Below are 10277 nucleotides of genomic sequence, written 5' to 3' on the forward strand. Positions count from 1 at the left end.
GTGGTCATGTCAGCTGTGCCCACTGCTCCAACCTGCTTAGTTTCAGGGCCTGATGCTTTTTGTGGGATGAAGACAGAAGTGGAGGTCGGAAGCACTCTGCTAAGAGGGCAGGCTCTGTAGCCATGAATGAAGCTTGAGTAAGAGGCTTAACTTCTCTGTGCCTCAGTTTCCTCACCTGTAACATGGGGATGTTAATAACAACAGTTTATGTTACGATAGGCAGCAACCGTGCTACAGATCTTCTACTGACATACTCATCTGCCATTATCACAATCGTTTAAGATAGGTGCTGTTATATTCATTTTACAGGCTTGAGAGACTGAGGTCAGAGAAGGGCAGTGATTTGCCCAAGGCCACACAGCTTGAAACCAGCTGCTAAGATTGAAATCCTAATAATTTGACTGCGAGGAGACACTAGGTTTTGCGATGTGACTGACATACAGTCGGTGGCTAATAATGAGAATATATTTTAATTATAGTTCTGATAGAGGGCGTTTGGAGGGAAGGTTAGTCAGAGGGAGGGCCATGTATCTGGGGGTATCCGCTCCAGCCCCACAAGACCAAGGCAAGCTGAGGTCACTTGGAGGCGGTATTGGTTTGGCTGCGCGCTGGTGTGGGAGGGTCCCAGTCGTTGACCAGGCGCTGCGCTTGCTCATAGCACACGTGCGGGTGGCGCTGGCGTAGGCGCAGACGCACCACATCGTAGTCCACATCGTGCCCTATCTTTTTGCAGTTGAGGCCCCAGGCGAGGTTATCGTGTGTTGTACGGAGCTCTTTTAAATTCTTTTCCATGTGCAAGTTGTGGCGGGTCAGCAGGTCAGTACCCTGGAGAAGGAGGGAGCAGAGGTTTTGATGGGGAAGGGCGGAGCCTTGGAGAAGGTTGAGCTGGGAGGGGCATATCCTGGCTAAGGAGGCAAAGGAGATCCTTGCAGTGGAGGGACTGTGCTTTAAAAGAACCTGTCTGTGGGGGATCTGGGCTGATGTAGAAGGGGCGTTGCCGTGCTTGGGAGGGGCGTGGGAGGTCTGGGGAGGGGTGAGGCTTTTAGAAAGTAGTGGAGCTAGGCAAAGTCTTTCTGGGGAGGGTCAAAGCAGAGCTAGGAGGTCCGTTGTTTGGGAGAGGTGGAGCTGTTCTGGAGTGGGGCGGAGCTGTACTGGGGAGAAGGGAGGGGCCGTATTGGTAGAGGTTGGGCGGTTTTGGGGAAGAGTGGGGTCAAGCCGAGGAGAGATAGGCTGGGGAAAATTGTTTGATTTTGGGAAGGGGAGGAGCCATGATGGGAAGAGAGTGGGCAGTGCTGGGGGACTGGCAAGCCAAACCCAGCTTTTTTGGGACAGGCAGGAGCATAGAGTAGACGTGAAGACGGGCAGGATTCTATACAGGGGTCAGGTGTGCACCGAAAAGGGTCCCTCATGCAAAAAAAGCATAGTTGAGAAGATAAATCTCTGTTGCAGGGGTAAGAAGCTGGGCCAGGTTTGCGAGAAAAACAAAACACAAACACTAAATGGCTGAGATAGCTGAGAGAGGGATGTTCTTACAGCAACACGCACCAAGAATGTAGAACACATTTGAGCAATTTATGTTAAGAGTTTCAGGGCTATTGGGGGGGAGGGGGCAGAGGGGGTGGTGGCAAACCATGAATGGTGTGGCCCAGCGACTTGAAAAGCCTGATGTCAGAGGCCGCCAACCCGCAGTGAGCAGTTTTCCCTTGATCTGGTATGCTTGGGGAAGGCAGTTTACCAGGATGTAATCTCACCCAGGAGGGAAGTGGAAGGGAACATACCTGGGCAAGGCGAGTAGCCTCGGGGAGCTGGGTGCCCACGTGTCTCTGATACATGCGAACCAAGGGTCTGTTCAGTTTCTCTCGCGCCTCCAGGTTCCTTTTCAACAGAGGACCCTGGCAAAGTGTGTTGTGGTGAGCAGTGAGGTCGAGCCTACCAGATTCCTCTCCGTCCCCGATCCCTCAAACTTTTACCTTGATGATGCCCCGCGTGACGTACATCTCTTGATTGAATTTCATGCACCGGTGGATAGTCCCCCTCATTAGCCCCAAAGTCATGGTCATTCTTTCCTGGAGATTGGGGAGTACATGGGTTTCGCTCTGGGCCACTGTCCCCTCCCTCCCCAACCACTCCAGCAGTAACCATCCTCCGGAGCCTAGCCAGGCAGGGTGGGCACCTTCAACTCCAAGGTCTCACGCATCTTCTGTGCCAGCGAGGAGCATACACGGTTGCTTATCTCCTGTTGTTGATTTTGAATGTCCACCTCATTCTTTGCCATCTCTGTTAAGATGTCTTTGGACTCCATCAACAAGCGCTTGGCTTCAAACAAGGCCTTAGCACACGCTGTGAACGCACAGAATGTACATGAGGGCCACAGGCCTCTTTGTCTTCCTGTTTCTCCTCCCGTTCTCCCCTCTCTCTGGTGGTGGACCAGGGATGAAGGGCCATGGATGAAGGACTGGGAGAAACCCCCGGAAGGGCTAGTAAGTAAGGATAATTTAAATTGTGCCTCGGTTGGCTTGTTTTGAAGTAGAACCTGTGAATGAATGGGTGCTGTTGGAAGTGCCCAGGGAAAGAGACCAAGCAAGGCTGTATACTTTAGTAACAGTTAGCTAAGAGAGCTGCAGTTTTGGCAAACACCTTTCTATGGTGCCCACCTGGGGTATATGTGCCAATGGGGTCAGGAGGAGGCGTTTTCAAGCCCTGAGTTCGAGGAGTTGGGGGTCGGGTGATGTCTACCCACGAGTGGCGGCCAGCCTGCTCCAGAACTTTGTCCAGTGGCTGGTTCATGAGTTCCACAGCTTGCAGCCTTTCCTGACAGTAGAAGTCCAGAGTGTCCCTGCAGGAGGCCAGAGCCTGAGGACCAGAGAAATGACAAGTCAGCTTGGATGCAGGGGGCAGAGCTGAGCCCATCATAAAGTTCTTGGGCCTCTAAGCTGACTCCTCTCTTTGTTATATTGAAGCCCAATTTCATCAAAATAGAAGTCTTTTTTTTTTCATATATATATATATCCTAGCAAACATGCCTCCCACCCATGCATTTTCCTTTTGCCTCTTGGTCCCCTGAACCAAGATAATAAATAGTTTTGCATGTTTTTTGAAGGGGTTGGCAAACTACAGCCTACAGACTGGTAGCCTGCTTTAATTTTTATTTATTTATTATTATTTTCTGAGACATAGTTTCTCTCTAGCCGTGGCTGTCCTGGGAGACTAGGCTGGTCTCAAACTCATACTCACCAGACTTTGCCTTCTGAGTACTGGGATCAGAGGTGTGTGCCACCATTGCCCTGCTATTTATTTATTTTAATCAGGACACAGTTGTAAGCCTATTCTTGGGCACCCCCAGACTGGTGGCTTTAAACTGCTCTGGCCTCCTTGCGTAGTTATAACAGGGCAAACAGAACACAAGGCTAAAGACATTTGCTATTTGACTTTAAGAAAAGGCCCACGGAGGACTGGTAAAACAGGTTAGCAGGTGAAGATAATCCTGATGACATGAGTTTGATACCCAGTACACCCGTGTAGTGAAAGGAGAGAACCTACATTGGGAAGCTCACAGCTGTCAATCATTCCAGCTCCATGAAGAATCGACACTACGGGTTTCTTAGGAGCACCTGCACAACGCACACACACCCTTCGAATATACACATAATTAAAAATAATAAAAAGTGATTCTGTGACGTAACTCAGTGTGTTCAATCCACGGCACTTTGAAAAATGTCTTCCCTAAATGAATCCTAATACTTGTCAAGTCCCTACTGTGTGCCAGAGATTGTGCTGAGTGGGGATTTGATGCTTGCCTAACAGGGACAAAATGGTCAGATCCAATTTCTACCAAGAGAAATCTACAGTCAGGTTTGACTAGCAGTTGGGTACCAAGAGAATAGGGCTATTTATTTACTTACTGTTTTTTTTTTAATGTTTTTATTAGTATCTAGTAATTTTAGACAGTGAGTTTTATCATGACATTTTTTTTTCAGAACTGCACACAATGTAGTTTGACATCCCTGTTTAGATCAGAGCCATTTGTGTATTAGGCATCCAGGGGTCCCTCTCCAAGTACCCCCTAACCTTGAGCAAGTCCTCCGATATTTCCATGTCCTTCTCCATTTTTCTCTTCATGGACTTCAGTTCCTTTTTCTCCCAGACAAGCAAGCTGTCAGCCTTGTCTGGGATCTGGAAAAAAAAAAAAAAAGGTGTGGGGGGGGGGGGGAAGAATTACTCTCAAGAGAAGGCTGGAGGGAGATTTCATACTTTTGAGTAGAGAGGACTCCCACATCTTTGTGAACTGTGGAGCTTGCAGCTGGAGTAGTTTTGTTCCTTTGGGGGAGGCATGGGTGGGATGGGGGATGGGGTGAATGTGTGGGAGAGTGGAAGTGTCTCTCTGAGAAGAATTGATCTTTCCAGGAGGTGTGCCTATGACTGGCTGAGGGAGCTGTTTGCTGATATTTTAAAGTTTGCTGTTTGGGCAAGGCAGCTTGCCCAGTGAACTCCGGGGATATCACCTGTCTCCAGTCCTTAGTGATGGGGCTAAAGGCGCTCTCAGTACAAAGGCATAGTTTCTGGCATTTTTGTGGATTCAGAGGCTTCAAATTAAAGTCCTCACGTTCACACAGCAAGGGTTCTTACTCACTGAGCCCTCTCTCCAGCTCAGGGATGGCTTTTATCTTTTGTTTTGTGTGGATTCTTTTGGTTTGAGACCTGGGAAATCATCAAGTGCCCTTGGCACTCAAGACCTTAACCAGGTCTGAGGGTGTTTCTCCCTTAAAATTGGGGCATCAGCAGGGCAGTGGTGGCACACACCTTTAATCCCAGCACTTGGGAGGCAGATGCAGGCGGATTTCTGAGTTCAAGGCCAGCCTAGTCTACAGAGTGAGTTCTAGGACAGCCAGGGCTACACAGAGAAACCCTGTCTCGAAAAACAAAAAACAAAAAACAAAGAAACAAAAAAAGAAAAAGAGAAGAAGAAAAAGAAAAAGAAAAGGAAAAAGAAAAAGAAAAAGAAAGAGAAAAAGAAAAAGAAAGAATTTGGGGCATTATGGCCTCTTGGCCAAAGCAGAATCTGTGGGTCTGGTGAACTTTTTGGAGCAGGAGTAGATGTGATGTGATATTCGAACTTGGAGATTCGAATTTCCCTCTTTGGGAAGATTTTTATACAGTGTGACTTGGGGCTGCGGTGGGGATGGGGGAGGTGGGCGGGAGGTGGGGCGAGGAGAGGGGTCTACCCTCATAGCTTAGATTTGAAACAGTTTTTCTATTGGGGAAAGGCACCTGGGCTGTTCTTTTGGAAGTTCCCTGACAGGAACGAAGATATTCTAAAGAGACACGTAAGTCCTTCAATCTAACTATTAACAGACCCCCAAGAAACTGGAATTCACCCCAGATATCTCCTCCTGGGGAAAGGAAAAGGCCTGGTACCAGGTGGAGGAGAAACTCTCATCCCAGAAGGGATTTCACATTGTACTGACAGCTAACCAGACCCTTGGTCGAAAGAGACTGAGCCTAGACAAAAGGTCAGCGATGGGCAGGGCCACGCCTTAACTCGAACGGCTTAGATGTGGGTAGTGTGGCTCCCTCTTTAAACTTTAATCTCTCAGAACAACGAAAATGGACAGCAGAGGGTTACTGGAGGGATATTTTTGCCCTTCTTCGAGAAGTGCTCTCATTGGTTAAATACCCTATCTGCTTTTTACTATTAATTTTTCTGTTCTACTTGGTGTATAGAGGACGGGTGGCCGAACCTGGTTTCTTGGAGGCACAGATTGTGACCTCAATTTCAGTAACAATTTTTGGGAAACTCAGGCTTTGGAACTTGGAGGTGTAGCCACCCTATTTTGCGGGTGTCCTCGCTGGAGATGGAGAATAGGGTGTGTTGTCTGTCTGAAGAAGGAAGCATCAACCTCTGTCTCTGGTGTGGTGGCGGGGAGGGTCGCACCTTCTCACACTTAGGTCGGTAGCCCCGCAACTTGACGCTCTGCTGATTGATGAGCAGGCCCTTGCGCACCTCGCTGAGCCTGCGGTCAGTGGCCTCGCGCTGGCGCAGCAGCAGCCGCAGCTGCCCATTGATCTGGTGCTGTGCGCGGCCCAGGCGGGCGGCGGTGAGGCGCGCCCCGCGTGCGTGCGCGTGCACCACCTCGGCGGTTTGCTGGGCACGCGCGTCGCGGTGCATAGGCAGCGGTAGGCGCGCGTACCAGGCCGGGGGCTTCATCTTCCCTTTCCATAGGGTGACGCCTTCTCCGGGCGGTGGCTTTTCCAGGGTGCCGCCCCCTTTGAGCATCTCTACCCGAAAGCGCCAGGGTTCCATGTAGGCGGCGCGGCCCAGGTGGTGTGCCACGTTCGGGTCCAGTACACTGTCCTTGGGCTGCCACATGGTCACCGCCTCCTGCCCACAGCGATCGGTCAGAAGGTGTGCCTTGCGAGACGTGGCCTTGGCCGCCTGGCGCCATTCTGGAGCCCCAACGCGCGAGTCCTGGCCCGGGTCGGTGGAAGGGAGCAACACAGGCATGGTTCCTTATTTAGTGCCCGCGATCTCCTCGGAGAATGGACAGGGGTCCACCCAGCCCTAACCACACACCACTCTTTACTGGTGGCTAGAATGCGTGCTCCCAGAGCTCCCCTCACCGTGGCAACCAGGACAACCATGGAGATTGCGTTCCAGGGGCGGGGGATGGGAAAGGCAAAATGGAGAACTAGGCCTGGAAATTCAGACTGTATTCCTTGAGGGAGCCGCTTTTATGGAGTTCCTCTCTCATTGTTTCTCTTGATTTTGGAAATGTGTCAACCAACCTATATCTACTAGTAGATAACACAGCCTTGCATTTGGAAAATCCTAAGGAATTCACAAACTAGTACTAATATTAGTAGTTTTGAAGTATACATGAATACCATATACATATATTTGTGTGTGTACACCACCACAGGGTGTATGTACTGGTGAGAGGCATTGTGCAGTAATTCGTTCATCATGAGGGGTCCCGGAATCATACTGAGCCATCTTGTTGGCTCCCAATTATGTTTTTATACTCCTGAAATGAACAATCAACAAAACAAAACAAAACCCAAAAAACAAACAACAACAAAACCAGAAAAAACCCCAACAAACAACAGCAACCTGAATTAATACAATTCCTGGGCAGGAGAGATGGCTCAGTAAGGTTAAGAGCACATATAGCTCTTCTGAGAACTTGAGTTCAATTCCTATCACCCACATCAGATGGTTTACAACTGACTGACACCTAGGGGAATCTGACACCTCGGACCTCTGTGGGCACTGCATTCATGTGGACAGATCACCCCCCCCCCCATACACAGAATTAAATAATAAAAATATATAAATGAAAAAAAGACTACAATTTCTGAAGCTGGGAAGATGGCTCAGCTGGTAAAGTGCTTGCCTTACAATACAACATCTGAATTTGATTTCCAGAACCTACATGAAAACATGCCAGGCTGACCCGGTGGTGAGATTGTAATCTCAGCACTGGGTATGCTAAAATGAGGATTTCTGGGGCTGGCTGGCCACTAGTTGACCTGGCCACCTCCTGGGGAGTGAGAGATCCTGTCTCAAAAATGGTGGAAGAGCTAGCTAAAGACAGACACCTGAGGTTTTATGCACCTTAAACAAACAAACCAAAACAATGCAATTCCACTTAAAATAGAGTAAAAAAGATTAAAATATGTAATACTCTCCAGCTCTTAGGACAGTCTAAGTTCTTTCTTACCTCAAAATTGAGAACTCTTTTCTTCTCATAGAATTTTCCTTTGCTGACTTCGTGGTTTACTTCATTTCGATCTTCAGAACCCAGCTTATATATCTTAAAGGAGTCTTTCTCTACTATGACCACAGTGAGCTTTACTCTCCTATTGCACAGGGTTTTTAGTGCAAGCTACCAAAACTAAAAAGATGGTCTCTTAGATGACAGTTACAAAATAAAAAAAGAAAAAGGCCCAAGCCAATGCTTTAAACAACAAAAATCAACAACCGGAGACTCAAAGAAAAACAACCAAAGCCTTGAGTCTTTTTCAGAATAGGAAATAAAATAGATATCAGAAGTGGATGGATGGAGGGAACTGGGTGAGAGGGAGTGGAGAAGGGTAGTGGGGTGGAGATCAGGTGTAGGGAGAGCAGGGGAGAGAACAGAAATCATCTGTGGATGCTTGAGGGGCGTCTCTAGGACTTGTCAGAGGCCTGGGACTGAGGGAGACTCCAAGGTGGCTACAGTGATGACTCTAGTTGGAACTCCCATCAAGGGGGGAGATATTGATCTGGAAATGGCCACTTCCTGTAGTCAGGCAGGAATCACAGTTGAGGAACAAGGACAACAATCCACTCACAAAACCTTCTACCTAAAATGTGTCCTGCCTACAAAATGCACAGGGCAAAGATAGAGCGGAGACAGAGGGAATGGCCAACCAATGCCTGGCACAAATTGAGACCCACCCCATGGGAAAGCATCAATCTCTGACACTATTTATGATGCTTTGTTATGCTTGCAGACAGGAGCCTCACATAACTCTCCTCTGAGAGGTTCCACCCAGTAGCCAATGGAAACACTCAGAGACCCATAGCCAAACATTAGATGGAGCTTGGGGAGTCTTGTGAAAGAGTTGGGGGAAGGATTGAGGGAGCTGAGAGGACAGGAACTCCAGAGGAAGACCAACAGAGTCAATTAACCTGGACCCTTAGAGGATCCCAGAGACTGAACCACAAACCAAAGAGCAAGCATGGACTGGACCTACGTCTCCCACACATATGTAGCAGATGTACAGCTTGGTCTTCATACAGGTCTCCCCCACCCCCCAAATTGGAGCAGGGACTGTTCCTGTATTTGTTGTCTGCCTGTGAATCCTATTCCCCTACCTGGGCTGCCTTATCTGGCCTCAGTGAGAGAATATGCCTAGTCCTTCTGTGACTGATGTGCTGGGGTGGATGGGTGGGTGGGAGGGGTTAGGGAGTAGGGTGGGGAGTGAAGGAGTGGGAGGGGTAAGTGGGAGGTAGGTGGTTGTGATACCCAGGGGGCCACTCTTCCTTCTTAGAGGAGAAGCGGAGGGGATTGGGGGAGGAGTTTTGGGGGGGGGGGACTGGGAGAAGATGGGGGCGTGATATTGGAATGTAAAGAGAATTAAAAAACAAAACAAAACAAACCCCTAAAGCCTAAGCTGCTACCATGGCCAAATAAAACACTCAAATACAAAACCAAAACCAAAAATCAAACCAGACACAGTAAAGAAAAAACACATGCAAATAAGTAAAAAACACAACGAAACAAAAAACAACAAAACAAAACAAAACAATACCTGCCCCCCACCCCCAACCTGCTTCCATGTGAACTAATTCGCCTTTTACCTCTAACTTCAGCTCCAATCACAGAACTTCAGCCTCCTCCTCATTTTTGGATTTCTCCGATGTGTTAGGTAGTTTTGACCCAGGGCCTGTGTTCTTTGACTGGCTCTCTTTCCCTGAATATTTTAAAATTTACCTGAGTGTTTAGTATTTGCTAGATTGGCTGCAGTATGTCCCTAAGCTTCTAAGCTTAGTCTTTAGTGTGGCAGTAGAAGACACTTCAAGAAGTGGATTCTAGTCTAATGTAGTAAGAGCACTTGGGCATTGTCCTTGGAAGGGATAAATGTGTGATCTCGTGTGATCTTGACTAGTTCTTTAATTCATTTTTAATTATGTGCATGAATTTGGGCATGCACATGCAGTGCTCGCAGAGGCCAGAAGAGGGCACTGTGAGAACTCAGCAAGAGAAGTAAGTTAGCACTCCTTCCCACTTAGTTGTCTTCCCAGCTCCATAAATTGATATATTTTTTCACTGAATGTGCATATGAATAAGTTCTTCCAAAGGCAGGAGCTGCTGCGAGGGTTTCTGAGAGGCAGCTCATTCTGTACTCAGCGGCTATCCTTCGCTTCTTCCATGTCTTACGCTCTTGCTTCTTTTTAATTTTAATATTTTAGTTTTGAGAATTTCATACATGAATGCTGTACTTACATGATTTCCAACCCTCCCTATCCCCCTTTCAAATCCTCCCACACTCCCTCTCAAATTCATGACTTCTTAAATTCTCTCTCTCTCTCTCTCTCTCTCTCTCTCTCTCTCATTCTCCTGCTTTCTCTGGCTCTCTCTCTCCTCTCTTCAATCCATTTAGTGTTGCTTGTATGTACATGTGTTTAAGAAAAAGCCTAAGGACCAGGATTTTTACGGATAAACAGTGCCTTCCAGACATAACAGGGAAGCTGAGCTCATGAAAAATTTCTCTTTCTTTGATTTTTTTTTTTT

The 10277-nt window shown here is 47.9% G+C and overlaps 1 protein-coding gene and 1 long non-coding RNA gene across 3 annotated transcripts in view; one reads left to right on the plus strand and one right to left on the minus strand.

The window, feature by feature from the left end:
* Positions 1–451: 451 nt before the first annotated feature.
* The window catches only part of Ccdc105 (coiled-coil domain containing 105), a 40879-nt gene continuing 31053 nt past the window's right edge, over positions 452–10277 (minus strand). The window contains exons 1-7 of one of the 2 annotated variants that reach the window (NM_027630.1): positions 5933–6595; positions 4069–4173; positions 2655–2853; positions 2174–2340; positions 1971–2066; positions 1779–1892; positions 452–825 (exon numbers count right to left, since the gene is read on the minus strand). In NM_027630.1, the coding sequence (NP_081906.1) occupies positions 577–825; positions 1779–1892; positions 1971–2066; positions 2174–2340; positions 2655–2853; positions 4069–4173; positions 5933–6502 (1500 nt within the window). In that variant the 5' untranslated portion in view covers positions 6503–6595 and the 3' untranslated portion in view covers positions 452–576. Of the gene's footprint in view, positions 826–1778; positions 1893–1970; positions 2067–2173; positions 2341–2654; positions 2854–4068; positions 4174–5932; positions 6596–10277 lie in introns of those variants that run through there. The other variant, XM_030245277.1, reaches the window with a different exon arrangement.
* Gm30400 (predicted gene, 30400) overlaps positions 658–10277 on the plus strand; it is a 20456-nt gene continuing 10836 nt past the window's right edge. Inside the window, exon 1 of the long non-coding RNA NR_155762.1 lies at positions 658–816. This is a non-coding gene — a long non-coding RNA (predicted gene, 30400). The remainder of the gene's footprint in view (positions 817–10277) is intronic.

This window comes from Mus musculus, chromosome 10 (genome assembly GCF_000001635.26).
Source record: "Mus musculus strain C57BL/6J chromosome 10, GRCm38.p6 C57BL/6J".
In the NCBI taxonomy this organism is placed as follows: domain Eukaryota; kingdom Metazoa; phylum Chordata; class Mammalia; order Rodentia; family Muridae; genus Mus; species Mus musculus.